Here is a 14,901-nt window from a genome sequence, read left to right as displayed (position 1 = left end):
TCGCGCCCGCCCCCCGCCTGCGGCGCCCCCGCTTAAAGGGGCCGCCCGGTGCCCGCCGCTCGGGTCCCCCGCCCGCCCCCGTCCGGGCCGTTCCTGGATCTCTGACCCGCCAAGAGTGGCTTTCTGGTCGCCCCCCACCTCGCTAGGCGTTGAAGTGACGCGCCCAAGAGCCCACATCTAAACCGAGACCCCCGACTCACTCCCTTCCAGAGCGCTCTTCTCCCAGGGGCGCCAGGCCCGCGCGCAGCGCCCCACCCCCTTGAAACCCTCCTCCCACAGAGGCACCCCAAGGTCGTCACTGGCCCTGGCCGAGGGCGCCCTGAGGGGATGCTGGGAGCGGTCGTCCCCCACCAGGTCCCCACCTCTACCTTGCCCTCCCCGCAGAAGGGCTGATGGCAGGAATTTCATCTGGACCTAAGAGACAGGTCCCAGTGCCCAGGGCACTTGGGGCCTGGAGGGAGGCAGCCGCCCACCCTTGGGGAGGGGAGCTCCGCCTTGCATGCAGATCCCACCTGTGCACAGGGCGGGCCTTGCTCTCACCGCTTCAAGACTCAGTTTTCCTGCCCCACTGGGTGCAGCCCCAACCTGCACCCCTTACGAGGGGGTGGGGCTGGTGAGAGGGGCTGCAGGTGGGCTGCCCTACCCCTGTAAGAGTCTCCTGCGTTCCTTGTGAATGAGCCGCTTGGTGACCAAGTAGCAGGACTGGCCTGGCTGGGCTCGGCCGGGGCTGCAGCTCCCTGGGCCCAGCGAGGAAGGGAAGGGACCCAGAGAGAGAACTGCTCCCTGCAGCCAGGGTAGGCCGGAGTCCGGGGAGACAGAGGCTGCTCCCTCTGTGAGTGGCTCATGTTTCTCCCTATATGCGAGAGTGAGTCTGGCCTCTGCACAGGGAGTCTGGGGTCCAGTGAATTCCCCAGAGGTGGTTTGGTGCCTGCCAGAGCCAAGCGGCGGGACAGATGACGGCCAGGTCTGAGCCGGGTGGGGAGGTCCATTCCCAGGGAGGCCAGCAGAGGGCAGGCCAGCCCCTACGGGGAACGGAGGCCTGGCGGTGGGTTCTGATGGCTCTTCCCAGCCTCAGTTTCCCAACTTGGGAACGGGAGGGGCAAGCTGAGTGGTGTCCAGTGTCTGGGCTGCACAGAGAAGTCGCATCCTAAACTGAGTGGCAGATCTGGGGGGCCGCACCTCCCCACCCCGTCCCAGCTCCTTCCTTACAGTTCGAGGAGAAGCAGTCCCAGGAAGAGGGGCAGATCACAATCCCCCAACCACTCCACCCTGCAGCCTGAGGACACTTCCTTCTCCTCGGCCAGTACCAGGGCAAGGGCAGGGCAGGAAGTCACCGGTGGGCCTTTCCCACAAGCCACTGCCAAGGGGGCGGGCAGCTTCCTGCCTCCACCTGCTGCCCACCCCACCTGGGGCAGGGGCGAATGCGCTCCTGGGGCCCTGTCAGCACCACCCAGAGGCTCACGGTCAGCCTCCCCTCCCCCCGCACAGCCTGCCACAAGGGCTTCCTTGGCTGCAGCAGTAACCTTGGCACCTCCTCGAGGCCCATGCTGCCACCAGCCACCAGACAGAGGGAACCACACATCAAGAACCTCGTCACACCCCAGACACCCTGCAGCCTGAGAGTGAAATCCCAAGGCCTTCGACATGGGGCACCTTCCCCCACCCCAGCTGCGTTTCTGTCCTTGGCCGCTGCTCTCCGCCCCTCGGCCTTTGTGGGGTCAGGGAAGGCTCTCTGCTGCGGTGCCATTCAGTGTGGCTGAAGGAAGCTGGGAGGACAGAGGCCTGGGATGGAGAGGGCGGGATGCGGCCAGGACAAAGGCCTGTGTGGCCAGGGTGGCAGGGGGAAGCAGACTCGACACGTGTCGTGCCATTCGTGCCCTTTGTTTCTTTATTGATTGGTGTCCCTTCCCCCAGGGGACTGACTGCAGGCTGTCAAAAGCCCAAGAAGCTGGTTGGCTGTCTCGGGTCCGGGCCACACAGGTCTGTACGCGGGGCTCCATCCTGCACATTCCAGACGAGGGGACTGTGGCTTCAGAGGTCGGGGGCCCAGGTTTTGCCCCCACAGACCTCAGGAGGACAGCCTTGACCGGCCCAAGATATGATCAAGGTGGGGAGGGAGGGCCTCTGTAGCCTCTCATCTCTGATGGGCCCCAGCGACATGCACCCCCATTGCTCCCTCCCTGCTCGCACCTCTGCCCCCAAATAGTGGCTCCAGTGCCCACCCGCCTCCACCTCCGGGCAGCCTGCCAAGGCTACCCCTGCTTCCTGGCCTCCGTCCCCAGCACCCAAGTCAGCCTGTGGGTTGCCCATGGGGGTTGGTCGGATGCCGGTGGGTTGGATTTCAACACCCAGGCCTCTGCCCACACCTCCGGCTCCCAGCCACCCTCCCCTGCCTCCTCCAGCCGGCAGAGTTCAGGCCTGGAACCAGCCCTCGAGGTCCTGGTAGGCCTGGCCACGGGGCAGGTGGGGGTAGCGGGCGCAGATGGCGCAGAAGCGTTCCCGCCAGTCGCCGAACAGCCGCACTCGGAGCCGGTCTCTCCAGGCGAAGTAGCGCCGATAGCGGCTCTCGTTCATGCCGGCGAGGAAGGCGGCCAGCTCGTGGGCCGAGCCGAAGTCGTCCACGTGCACAAAGGCATCAGGTGGGGCGAAGGCCTCATAGGTGACCCTCGAGGGACCCAGGACCACGGGCACCGTGCCGGCCAGCAGCGCGTTGCGCCAGAACTTCTCAGTGATGTAGTCTCGGTGCTGGGAGTTCTCGAAGGACAGGTAGAAGAGGTACCGGGCCACGGTGGGCAGCAGGCAGTCGGCACACAGGGGCTGCTTGCTGGCACGGCCGAACACATCCACCTGCAGATGGGGCGCCAGCTGCCGGTACAGCTGCACGCGCCGCTGCCGCTCCTGGAAGTTGCTGACCACCCAGGCGGCCACCCTGCTCTTGGCCGGCAGCGGCGGTGCAGGCCCCTCACGGGGCTCCAGGCGGCCGTACGGCACGAAGATGTCTGAGTCACGCCGGTAGCTCAGCACCCAGTTGAAGACCCCACGGAGGCGGCCGAGGCCGCGGGTGTGGCTGGGCGACTCCATGGAGGCCCACACCCAGGGCTGCCCTTGCGGCCGCTCGGCCAGGGGCAGGCGGGCCTGCCGGGTCTGCAGCTCTCGGTGGTGGAAGACCACGGCGTTGGCGCTGGCCAGCAGGCTGCGGTTGGTGGTCAGGTGGCAGTGGGCCACACCGTAGCTGGTGCAGGTATTGCTGGGCAGCTCTGGGGGCTGGCTGGCGAAGGGCCAGTGCCAGATGAGGATGGTGATCGTGGGCTGGGGTGCCGGAGCTCCCGCAGGGGCCGACCTGAGCAGCCACAGGAGCCAGAGGGCCGAGAGAAGAGCCACTACCGCCAGGCCCCCCAAAGCCCGAAGCCTCGGAGCGGGGCTGACCCCTGCACAGGACACAGGAAGAGAGGCTGTCTCCTCGGGCTCGCCCCAGGCCCCATCCTCCCAGCCCAAGCCTCCCCGAAGACCACACACTCACCGGCATTATGCATTGGCAGCTCCCAGATTAATTACTCGAGAAGCCGGAGGTTCTCAAATCACAGCTGCGGCTGCACGGGGATGCCCTGAAATCACGGCTGTGCCCCTGCACCCAGCCCCACCTGGAAACGCTGTCCTTTCATCTGCTCAGGAGGAGGGCAACCAGGGTACCTTCCCGCTCCTGTCCCGCCCTCGCCCCCGCCCTGAGGTGACCTTTGGCATCACCGCCATCCTCACCCCGCCTCCCCCTCTGGCTGCTGAGGGGAGGCGGCTACAGGAAGGGTGCCCAGCCAGGGTCCAGGACCGTGTCCCCCACCCCTGCTGGCCTCTGGAAAGGCCTGGAGGTGACGCACGGGGCAGGCATGGGAGGCAGGAGGAGGAGAGGGCCCGCGTGACCTCAGGGAAAGAGAGGCCATCCTGAGCGGAGGTGGCCCCTGCCCCAGAAGGGTGGCCCAGCCATTGAGCACCCAGCTATTGCCTGCTGCCCAGGCTTGGGGTGCCCGTGGAGAGCAGGCATGCTTCCCTCGGAGGCCAGCCGAGCCCAGGCCAGCACCACCTCCCCCAGTGCTGTGTCATCACCCACTTCCCCTGCTCACCGCCCGCTCAACTCCGCCGTGGGCTCCCAGACCCTCTTGCCGCAGATGTGATGCACTCAGCTGTTTGCCAGGAGGCTGAAGTCTCTCCTATTCTTTGCTTCTAATTGGGCCACTCCACCCCACCCCACCCCACCCCTGCTGCCTCTAGGACACCTTTGTCCCGGAGCCCAGATTCCCAGAGAGGGGTTCCGTCCAGGGGTCCTAGGAGTGTCTGCACACACAAGGCCCCAGCACATGTCCATGGTGGGCAGGTGCCAGGCTGGGCCTGGCCCCGGGGTGGGCTGTGGGGCTGCCACGCCTTCTTTCCCCTCCCAAGGACCCGTGTCTGCGGAAGCCCCGGCTGAGGGGCCCCAGGTTCTGGCCGGCCGGGAAGAGCTGCAGGAACCTGGGGTGGGAGGCCTGCCCTTGGGGGCTCCAGGTCTCTTCTTCCAGGTCCCACAGCCCAGGGTGGGAGTGGGGGCAGGGAGGGGGCTTTCCAGGCTGGAAAGGGAAGGAGTCGCTCTGTCCCTGACGTGGGCAGGGGGCTGGCACCCGCTCCAGGAAAAGGAAGGCTGAAGTCCACAGTCCCTCTCCTCCCCCGCCGTCCGGCCAGCCCTGGAGGCCCAGGCATGGAGGTCCAGTTCCTTCCCCTTTTGCTCTGGTTCCTCGGAGCTGGACAGCCCTGGCTCCGGCCTGTACCCTGTGCTCAGCCATCAGCTTCCTTCAACGTGGCTGGACGTGGCTGGGCAAGGCCCAGCCCTCATGCTAGTGTCCTAAAGGCCTCAAGCCAGTCCAGTGTTTGGAGGCTGCGGGCTGGGTGTCGTGGAAGGAACAGCAACCAGGAACCGTTGGTTGGATCTGCCGCCCACGCCATCCTGGGCGCCTCCCATCACCCCGAAGTCCCTGTCCTGTTCCACTCGGGCTCCCGGGGCTGCTGGCCTCCCCCAACTCCTGCTCTCCAGTGAGGACCAGACTGCCCTCAGGGCAGGAACCGGGGAGCTGGCAGCAGACCCATGGAGGGGGACAGAGGCAAGTCCAGGAGAAGGAGGGACTTTGGCCCCTCTGAGACTCCCCACCCCCTGCATAACCTCTGAGCTGTGGTGAGGCCTTGTGCAACATCAGCGGGGGGGCGGAGCGGGGGCTGCGGGATCTGTCGGAAACCATCTGGTGGCCCAAGGTGTGGATGCAGCCGCCAGGCCTGGCTCCCAGGGGCCAGCAACATCAGGCCCTGACCGGAGCGGACAGCTGCTGCCAGCCCTGCCCTTCCGGCACCCAGCATTTAGGGAGAGGACCACAGTGGCACTGGGCCTTTGGTCCCATCCAGGCATCTCTTCCCTGGCACGGGGGCCCTGGAGGAGACCACCCCCTCTCCCTGTGGCAGGCGCCCCTTGGGCGGTGGGGGAGAGCAGGAAGGAGCTGATCCTACCACAGCCTGCTAGCGACCTGGCTCCTGGCTGCCAGAGCCTCTGCCCTTCCTGTTTGCACTGCCAGGCTGGCTGGGGCCCTGCCACCGGTCTCACCCACACCCGCAGCCCGCTCCCTTCCTGGGTGGACTTGAACCTCCCCCACCCTTACGCGAGGTCTGCTGCTCCTAGGGGCCCCTGGCATGCCTGCCAGTCGCTGGGGCCCCCCTCTTCGTGAGAACCTGCTGGCTGGGAAATGGGGCTCCAAGGTTGGCCCAGAGATGGGTCAGAACGAGAGGTTCTCAGAGGAAAAAAGAAAAGGTGAGAGAGTCTGAGTCAAAGGGAAAGTAGGGCCTCCTCCTGCCAGCTCAGCCCTGGGCCTCGGAGTCACTGGGATGCAGGCGGGCACCCACCTCCAGCTTAGCAGCCCGTGAGCATCTGGGACCCAGGAACACAGGGTCACTCCCGCAGCTGAGCGCAGGGCTGCTCCAGGGCCAGCCTCCTGGCAGGCACCGATTGGAGGGCCCCCCACCTGTCCCCAGGGTCCCTGCTTCCCACTGCCCAGGGCCCAAGGGAAGAGGATCCCCCCTCCGGCGGCCTCCGCAATGAGATAGGGGCCAGCGGACTGGGTCAGGGAAGGTGGGGCAGGGGCTTGGGGTCCCCCAGGGAGGAGGGCCTCCCTCAGCCCACTCACCGGGCGCAAGGCCCCGAGGAGTTCCATGCCCGCTCCCCATCTGGCTTTTTGACTTCCACTGGCCCCAGGCGAGCTCAGCAGAGCCGGCCCCTGCTCTTGGTCAAATCCTCAACCACCCTTCCTTTCACAGGCCCTGGGGTGCAGGGGGCTGCCCTGGGGCTGGAGCTGCTGCTCCCGTCCCCAGCCCAGGTGCCCTGCCCACGAGCACTTTTCCTGGCCACCCCACCAGGAGCCCTGAGCCCACCTGGGACTCTCGCAGGCCCCGCCTCTGGCAGCCCTCAACCCACCTCCACCCAGTTCTCACTGGGGGGGGGGGGCGGGGCCGGTGATGCATGTGTGCCTCCGCTCTTAGGAAGCTTCCCTGGCCTGGCGTCCTCCCGAGTGTAGGTGCCAGAGGGTGACACCGCCACAGCCCAGCATAGACCCTGGGGCTAAGATGGTGCTTGGCACAGACCGCGGGGTGGGGTGGCCCCCTAGTCAAGAGCCTAGGCAGTGGGAACCTCCCCAGCTGCAGACCCCAGGAGGAGATGTCCTCCCGCCGCTGCTCAGATTGGTCCTCCTGCCAGCCTGGGTGGCTGGGATGCTCCGGGGTTCCGAGTCCCCATCCTGCACCCCCCACCCAGGGCCCTGGAGGAGCCCCCAGCAGGTCCTGGAGCTTCCCCTGGACAGGATGTGGCCATGCTCCCCAGCCTGGGCAGGAAGGGAAGGAGGGCTGGAGGGGCTGGTGGCCTCCAGGTGGTCCACGGGGAGGCTGAAGGCTGCCACCTGCTGTGACTGGCCTCCGGCACTGCCCTCGTGCTGTTCCCGCAGCTACACCCCCAACCTGGGGTGCCCTTGGCCACCTGCCAGCCTGGGCACCCACCTTCCCAAAGGCACTCCCTGAGCCCTTGCCTCACCCTCTCTCTGGGAGTAAAGGCTGTGCGGGCTCCCTCTGCTGCCTTCAGCCCGCTCCTGCAAGAGCCGGTGGCTGGGAGCATGGCCACCAGGGGGCCTTCTGGGCACGTGTCTGGACTTGGCTCTGCTCAGGCCCACCCTTGGGGCAGACAGCTGGGCAGCCAGGCTCTGGCCCTCTCTCCCTGAGGCGCCCCTCGGGCTGGGGCTGCGTGCTCCCCACTCCTGCTGCCTAGGTGCTGTCGTCTGGAAGGTAACAGTGGTCAGCATGTAGGGTGGCCGCTCTCTGCCCAGGTCAGGCCAGCACGAGGTGGGAAAGGAAAGTGCCAGGAGCCCAGGGACTGACCCCAGGGCTCCAGGGGAACCGCTGGCCCTGGGTCTGCAGGATCCAGCTGGCGAGACAGACTGGCCTGGGCCGGATCAGCCTGGGTGCCTTGCCCTTGAGTGAGAACTTAATCTCTCTGCCCCCCAGTTTTCTTCGTGGCTACTTCCCCTCATGATACAGATTAAACGATAGTGGACGGCGGTACTCGTCGCCCTGCCTGCATCCCACCCTACCCTCATTCCCAGCTCCCTGTACCCGGCCCATTTCATCTCCCACACCAGTGCATCAAAGGAAAACTGAGGCTTCCTGCTGAGGGCCAGCCCAAGGCCACAGCCCAGGAGTCAGGGGTGGGCTCTAGCCCCAGAAACATACCGCTTTAGGACAAGCCATTAGCTCTAAGCAGAGCCAACCCCATTTTCCCGGCCCAGCCCCACCTCAGGGATTTGACTGTCCTCCCCATTCACGGCTGCCCCCATCCATCTAGGAGCCAGAGGTCCAGCATTCTCTGGACGCCCCACCCCTAGGAATCACGAAGGGGCTTCTGAACCCAACCCATCCCTCATCCCCAGCCTTGGTGAGGCAGACAGGTCTGATACCCACACCCTGTGTGCACCAGGCCCCCACTGCCCCTGGACCCCAGAAACCCCTCTGCCAGGCCCAGTCCTGGCACTTCTGACCATGAAGTTCGGCCACCACTCTGGGCCTTCAGCTGGAGGTCACCCTCCCCCTCCACTGGCCTCCTTGCTCCTTGGCGGGGGATTGGGGTGGACCAAGACCCAGCTCCTGACACTCAGGGCCCCTGCCACCTCTGTCCCCTAACCTGGCCCACCCACCTGTGTGCAGCCTGTGTCCCTCTGCCTGGCATGCCCCCCACATAGGCTGCAGGGGCCCACAGTCAAGTCCTGCATGCCGTCCCTCCCCGCCCTCCAGCCCACGTGGACACAGGGCAGGAATGGAGGCCTGGGGTGCCCGCTCCCAGCCCTTTTTATCACACAAGAGGACGGGGTCTTGGGGGAGGGGCACCAACTTCAGACTGGCCTGGCCCTGCGCCGCACTCCTCCCCTCCCCGGCTCTGGGGCACAAGTGTTGGTGGGGGGAGGCCTGGAGGAGAAAGAGGTTAGGGTGGTCCTGTCTAGGAAAAATAAAGCATCCCTTCCCCAGCAGGCGGTGACAGGGTCTTCCCACGAAGGACACAGAGATCCCACCTCTCTAGGGGTGTGGAAGGAAGCCTGAGGCCCGCTCCAGGGTCCCTCCACCTTGGCCCCCAGTCGGGGGCAGGGGGAGGTCAGTCGCCAGCACACCCAGCCAAAGTTTTGAAATGTACTTTAATTGGCTTGTCTCCGGGATTCCCAATCCATGCCTTGTCTCTCGGGTTGTCTTCCTCCCCTCGACTGGGGGTGTCCAGATGTGAGGGGGCGTCCAGATGTGAGGGGTCAGACGCAAGGAGGAGCAGAGAAGGTCCCTGGCAGCAGGGCGAGTCTCCCCGCAAGGGGTTCCCAGCCGCCCCGGGGCCCCAGCCACAAGCACACGAGTGTCAGGACACAGTCTCTTTAATGGGAAAGGCTGGGCCCTGCCCCGCCCCACCCGTGGGCGGCGCGTCCACGAGAGGGTGGGCATCAGCCTTCGGGTCACTGCAGCGGGGGCGCGGACAGCGAGGCGTGGTCGAACAGTGGGTTCCGCACCTCCATCTCTCCAGTCTGCGAACGCTGGCGTTAGGTGGGTCCAGGGCAGGGGAGGGACACCCGCCGCCCACCCCCGCACTCACCGGGGCCAGGCCGGGGCACTCGTACACCGTGAAGTCGCCGTCTTCGTTCTCCTCGTCGGAGGAGGCAGAGGCCAGCTCCTTGGGGGGCTCCTTATGCCTGGGTGGGCGCAGGATCGTCGGGTCCTCCCTCACCCTCCAGGGGCCAGGGGCTCGGGATAGGGGCGGGAGCAGCGGGCCGGGGTAGGGGTGGCTGGGCCTGGGCTGGGCGGGGCGGGTGCGGCTTCTCACCGCTCCAGGCACCGCATCTGCTGCCTCTGGTGCTGGTAGTGATACATCTCCGCGCTGTGCGCCAGCCGCTGGTCCCCGGGCTGCTGCGGGAGTTGGGGAGACAGGGTCAGGCCGAGGCAGAGGAGAGGAGAGGGGCGGGGCGGGGCGGGCGGGGCGGGGCCGGGCGCGGTCACACACCGAGATCCTGGGCGTGGCTGGGGAGCTGGGCGCCTGCGGGGCCGCGTAGTCGGCTTTCTGGGTCAGGCGAACGTCTCGCTGCAGCCTGCGGGGGGAGTGGAGACACCACACCTGAGACCCGCGGGGTCGCCACCCGGCCGCCCGGCCGCCCGGCCGCCCGCCCCCAGCCCGGCCCCATGCTCACCGACACCAGCAGAGAATGGCCACGGCAAGGGCGGCCGCGCCGGCCACGGAGCACGCCACGATCAGCACTGCAGGGAGGGGGCGCAGTGAGGGCAGCCTTTCGGGCAGGACCCTCCCTCCCCGCCCGGCCAGACTTACGGAGGGCAAGGCCGTCACCGCGCCCGCCCCGCGGCTCCAGCGGGGACATGTGCACAGGCCCAGATGACACGGTGGAGCGCAGGGAGGAGGTGCGGGGCGTGGGCGCTCCCCGCGTGGAGGGGAGGCCCAGGTTGGGGCCCCGGCCACGCTCTGAGAGCCCCAGGGTGGATGCTGCAGAGGGAAGGCAAGTTAAACAGCAAGACCAGGCTGGGGTCAAGGGTGGTGGGGAGCTGGACTGGGGAAGGGGGCGGGGTCTCACCAGCCTCCGGGAGCCGCTGTCGCCCCTCAGGCTGGGGTGCGGCCGTGAGCCTGGAGTGCCCCGCCTCCTGCCGGGCTAGCTCCTGGGCCAGGAAGTCGATCTCATCTTCCAGTCTGGGCTGGGGCAAGCCCTCCCCTGGGGAGGGTGAAGGGCCATCAGGTGGAGAGGCCCCCAGCCCCTCCCTGGCAACACCAGCTACAGGGAGCCTTCCGAGAGGGAGAGAGGGAGAGGCCCATCTGGGAGCCAGTCCCCAGGCCGAGGCCTCCTTCTCCATCCAGGCTCCTCCCAGGCACCTGTAGCCAGAGGACCAGGTACCAGCCTGCCTGCTCCTGGCCATCCCGGTTGCCATGGTGACAAATAAGGGAGCTCTGTGTGAGCACCAGCGTTCCCAGGAGAGCGGGCAGGGGGTGGAGGTGCTATGGGAACGTGCAGAAGCCAGGAGGAGAAGGGCAGGGGTCCTGCCCCACACCCCGCGCATTACCCACAAAGCGGTGGGAGGAGCACGGGGACAATGCGTCACCTGGCCCACCGCCTCCGCTGTCAAGACGAGCAGGACCCCCCAAGGAATGCGGAGAAGCCCCATTCTGTACCCCCGCCCCCACCAGGTCATCAGGAGGAAGGGAGGGCAGCTGCTGGGGCGGGGCCGTGGCTGGGTCCCCCTCGTCCCTGCCGTGGGCACCACAGTCCGGACAGAGGCTCCAAGTAGACACCCCCGCTCAGCACCCAGAGGGCAGAGCATGCGCCTTCTGCAGCAGGCCCCCGCCCCACTCGCTGCCAGGAACATGCTCCTCCAGGAAGCCCCTCCCAGCCCACCCGACTCTTCAGCCCCCAGAGCACCCTCTGCAATGCCCCATCACACCTGGAGTCACTCTGGCTGGCACCATCCCGACAGACTCTGGGTTCAGGCCGGCGGGCAGGGCAGCGCCAGCGCAATCAAGCAGACAGGACAGGCGAGTGATGGAGAGAGAGGGGTCGCCGGGCAAGGAGCAGGGGCGGCCCAGCGGGTGGAGAAGTGGGTGCCTGAGGGGCTTGGGACCAACCCTGCGGAGACCCAAGCCTGGGGAACTCTGAGCCTGCCTCTCCCAGAATCACCCCAGCACACTGGATACCTCTTGCCCTGGGAGGGACTAACTGCCCCAGGCCTCAGCCCACCACCCAGCTCTGGGCTGGTGCCATCTGGAAAGGATCACCAGGCCACTTGGAGGGTGACTTGAGAGCCCCTGGCACCCCACAAAGCGCAGGAGACCTGAGAGCTGAGGCTGGGGTCAAATGTACCAGGTGGGGGAGGGAGGAAGCCATACCCAGAGGCTGGCGCATCCTGGGCACACAGAGCCCCTGCTGGTCCTCCTGGAAGGGCTGAAGGCAAGGCCCACAGACACGTGCACCCGGCGGGCACCGCGCCCGCCTCTTCAGGGCACAGTCCAGGCTCCCAGGACAGACGGCTGCATCTGAGAAGAAAGCAGAGGCAGAACAGGGTCACGGCCAGCCTGACTCAGCCCCTGCACAGTAAGTAGGACTGTCCTGGCCACCCCAACCCCTCCCTACAGAGCTGGCCAAGCCTGGCTCCGGCCATTGTTCTGGGTAGGCCCTTCCTCCCCTGCACCGGGGATCAGAACCAGGAAGACAAACAGTCCTAACACTTATCGGAACTCTCTTGCCTCACCCCCTCCCCAGAGTCCACTTCCCAGACCTGAGCCAGCTCTCCGCACAGGAACTGTCCCCTACCATCCAGAGAACACTGAGCTCTCCCGGTTAGGGCCTTGCAGCGCTCCAAGTCCCATCTCCAGTCTCAACCTGTCCTAGAGCGAGTCTCTCACCCCTGCCCAACCTGGGAGCCCCAGAGCGGGGGCCCAGGTCGCTCCCTCCCACCACCTCAGGGCTGTCTCCTATTTCAGGGCTGCCCCCCCCACACCGCAAACCTCATCATGACATCCTACAGCCCTAGAGGGCCAAGCTGGGAGACAGCAGAGGTCGAGTCACTGCCCCCACATCTAACCTTTGGCTTGTCCCCAGGGCACAGCCGAGCCGCTGGGGCTAGGGATACTTGGGACAGAGTCTGCCAGTCTCACTTGCTTCGGAAACAGAAACCAGGCCCGGGTCACTCCTGCAGCCACCACTGCCAGGGACTGGGGAGGGCCTGGGACTACAGGCCAGGCCATTTCTAATTTGGGGCCCAGACCTCAGTGTCCTGTACACGTGACCAAGGCTCCCATCTTGATGCTGGGGGGTGGAGGGTGGTGGCCCTCTCTGCCTCAGTTTCCTCTCTGCATGCAGCAGGTGAGTTGCCTCAAAGCTGGGGAATGTCTTGGGCTTCCCTAGTGGTGCAGTGGTTGAGGGTCTGCCTGCCGATGCAGGGGACACGGGTTCGTGCCCCGGTCCGGGAAGATCCCACATGCCGCGGAGCAGCTGGGCCCGTGAGCCATGGCCGCTGAGCCTGCACGTTCGGAGCCTGTGCTCCGCAACGGGAGAGGTCACAACAGTGAGAGGCCTGAGTATCACAAAAAAAAAAAAAAAGCCGGGGAATGTCTCAAGACCTGGGACACTAGCCCCATTCACGGGACAGCAGAGCCAGTGGAGCCAGGGGGAGACCCAGCAGAACCGTCAGTGGTGTCTGGGGAGGTGGGGGTGGGCGCATCTCGGAGAACCAGGACCAGTCCCTGCTGCAGGAGGGTGACATGGGGCATCCGGGAATGCCGGCTCTGTCCTTCTCCAGACTTTGGCTGGCCTGGCTTGGTTTCCTTGGTAACCTGACACCCACAGCCTCTTGGCTGTAGGCATCCCTTCAAGGAAGTTCCAGCAGCTCCTACAGCAGGTGGGCAAGTGGGCTGAGATTCCCATCCCAGGGATCCCCCCTCCAGCACAACCTGGGTTGGCAGGCACCCATATCAGTGAGCTGGGCCCAGGGCTTGGGCTAGTTAAACATTAAGCCTGTGCCAGCTGGTCCGTCTGGACCCTACCCACCAGCCGGGCACCTGGGGAGCCATGCAGTCCCGGCACCTAGTACAGAGAACCCAGAGTGTGCCAGAGCAAGGGTAGGGGCCTGAGTTCCAGAGCTGGCTCTGGGTTCTGGGTTCCAGGGGCCTCCCGCCACTTCCAGTCCCCCACCCCGGGAGGATGTGGCTGCTGCCCATTTAGCCCTGGGAAGGCCCCTGCTCCAGACTCAGGGTGAGGGAGGAGGTCCCAGGAACAGCAGCAGCTGGAGAGTGCCTGGCACCCTGCCCCGCATCTGGGCGCACACAAAGCTGATGAGCAGCTGGGGCGGCACCTGCCCACCCCAGAGGCTCAGTACAGGGACTATAATCCATTTCCTCAGGAGGCCCCACCCTGTATGCCCTGGAGCCAGGCCATCAGCAGGCAGCCCCCACCATCCCTGGCCAGCCATGCTCTGGTGCTTAGGCCTCCTTGGGAGCCTCCCCTAGTGGTGCCAGGCCTCTGTCCAGGGGTGCTGTGGCCAGGAGGACGCCTGCCCTGCTCTGGCCTCTTGAGGTCACACATGCAGACCACACGTACTGCCCAGGTTAGCATCCCAGCGGCATCATACAGTGGTCAATTCTCTGTGCCTCAGTTTCCTCATCTGTAAAATGGGCTAAGAACACTTCTCCTATGGGGCTGCCAGGAAAAATGGGTGAAGTCATGGGTACGAAGTCTCCCAATTCTGCCACCTGGCAGAGTGCATTTTGGGTTCTGGGTTCCTGCAGACCTTTGGAACCTCAGTGCCCACCTGGGGAGCCAGGAGCGTCTCCCAGAATCCTGGGCTCATCCCTCTCTGCCTCAGTCTACCTTGGGGGGTGCCCTCCAACCCCAAGCACAGAAGACAGAATGGAGGGGCCCTGCAGAGCAGAGGGTGAGTGTGGAAGCAGAGACTGTAAGCTCCTCCTGTCCCCACTAAGGCCAGAGCAAAACCCTAAGCCTGGGACAAGCTGTCAGATGCCCAAGAAAACTTCAGACCCCACCATGGCAGCAAAGCAAGGCGCATGTCCACCACCCGAGGCATAGGGACCGACCAGCACTGCGACTCCGACTCCAGGACGGACACCGGCAGTAAGGCCGGCAGGCACCCAGGGCCGGGCCCACACCCGCAGTGCCCGAGACGCGCACACACAGAAACGCCCACGGGGCAGACTCCAGGCCGCGGGGCGACGCAGAGAGAGCCCTCCTGAGACACCGACCCACCAGGCTCACGGACCCAGACAAAGACAAGAATCGAATCAACTTCAGGCTCGCCTCCAAGAAGCCGGGAGAAGCCCCATCCAGTGGACCCCTCGGCGGCCCGGTGCCGCGCCCTCCCCGCCAGGCCTGTTTACCCGACTCTCGAGAGGCGGGGCCGGCGCGGTGGCTCGCGGGCTGGGCCTGCGGGGCCTGCGGGGCCTGCGAGGCCTGCGGGCCCTGGCGAGGGCGGCGAGGGCGACTGCGGCGCCGCGCGGCCGGACCCCCGCCCAGCGATCCCCGGCCCCGGGGCGCCCCGCGCGCGCAGCCTGCGCCCAGTGCACTCGCTCACCCGGGCGGCGGGCGGCCGCACCACGCAAGGCCGCGCCGAGGACGAGGCCAGAGAGCAGCAGCCGCAGCAGCCGCAGGTGCCGCGGGGAGGGTGGAGGGACAGGCGTCGCCATCCTTCAGCGCCGCCGCCGGGGCAGCATGGCACCGCGCGGCCCGGGGCTGGGCACAGGCTCCGGGCGCCGCGTCGGGGGAGGGGGAGGCGGCGGCGGCGGCGGAGGAGGAGGAGGAGGAGGGGCGGAGGAGGAAG

At 66.5% G+C, this 14,901-nt stretch overlaps 2 protein-coding genes across 6 annotated transcripts; both read right to left on the bottom strand.

Annotated features, from left to right (window-relative positions):
* Nucleotides 1-2,227: 2,227 nt before the first annotated feature.
* On the bottom strand, nucleotides 2,228-3,655 carry FUT7 (fucosyltransferase 7). Its single transcript, XM_082627409.1, has 2 exons — nucleotides 3,521-3,655; nucleotides 2,228-3,428 (listed from the first exon to the last, which is right to left on the bottom strand). Exons 1-2 carry the CDS (start codon nucleotides 3,531-3,533, stop codon nucleotides 2,413-2,415), a joined length of 1,029 nt encoding a protein of 342 aa, XP_082483535.1. The 5' UTR covers nucleotides 3,534-3,655; the 3' UTR covers nucleotides 2,228-2,412.
* A 5,059-nt stretch (nucleotides 3,656-8,714) lies between these two features.
* Nucleotides 8,715-14,901, bottom strand: NPDC1 (neural proliferation, differentiation and control 1). 5 transcript variants are annotated; one of them, XM_082608206.1, is made up of 10 exons: nucleotides 14,656-14,901; nucleotides 11,459-11,605; nucleotides 11,017-11,052; nucleotides 10,158-10,292; nucleotides 9,899-10,069; nucleotides 9,762-9,828; nucleotides 9,578-9,662; nucleotides 9,401-9,483; nucleotides 9,173-9,269; nucleotides 8,715-9,104 (listed from the first exon to the last, which is right to left on the bottom strand). In XM_082608206.1, exons 1-10 carry the CDS (start codon nucleotides 14,765-14,767, stop codon nucleotides 9,036-9,038), a joined length of 1,002 nt encoding a protein of 333 aa, XP_082464332.1. In that variant the 5' UTR covers nucleotides 14,768-14,901; the 3' UTR covers nucleotides 8,715-9,035. The 5 variants fall into 5 exon arrangements, with proteins under 5 accessions (XP_082464332.1, XP_082464333.1, XP_082464334.1 ...); XM_082608207.1 differs by lacking the exon at nucleotides 11,017-11,052; XM_082608208.1 differs by lacking the exon at nucleotides 11,017-11,052 and having other exon boundaries at nucleotides 9,401-9,480.

This window comes from Mesoplodon mirus (genome assembly GCF_964341445.2).
Source record: "Mesoplodon mirus genome assembly, chromosome: 1".
In the NCBI taxonomy this organism is placed as follows: Eukaryota; Metazoa; Chordata; class Mammalia; order Artiodactyla; family Ziphiidae; genus Mesoplodon; species Mesoplodon mirus.
Note: the sequence above shows the minus strand (reverse complement) of the source record. Positions and strands in the feature narration are given on the sequence as shown.

Coding starts and splice junctions, on each gene's coding strand:
- NPDC1 (XM_082608204.1), bottom strand. CDS start 10,941: ATGTTCCTGGCAGCGAGTGGGGCGGGGGCCTGCTGCAGAAGGCGCATG. Junction 9,829..9,898: donor CGGTGACGGCCTTGCCCTCC/GTAAGTCTGGCC, acceptor CCCTCCCTGCAG/TGCTGATCGTGGCGTGCTCC. Junction 9,270..9,400: donor CAGATGCGGTGCCTGGAGCG/GTGAGAAGCCGC, acceptor GCGCCCACCCAG/GCATAAGGAGCCCCCCAAGG.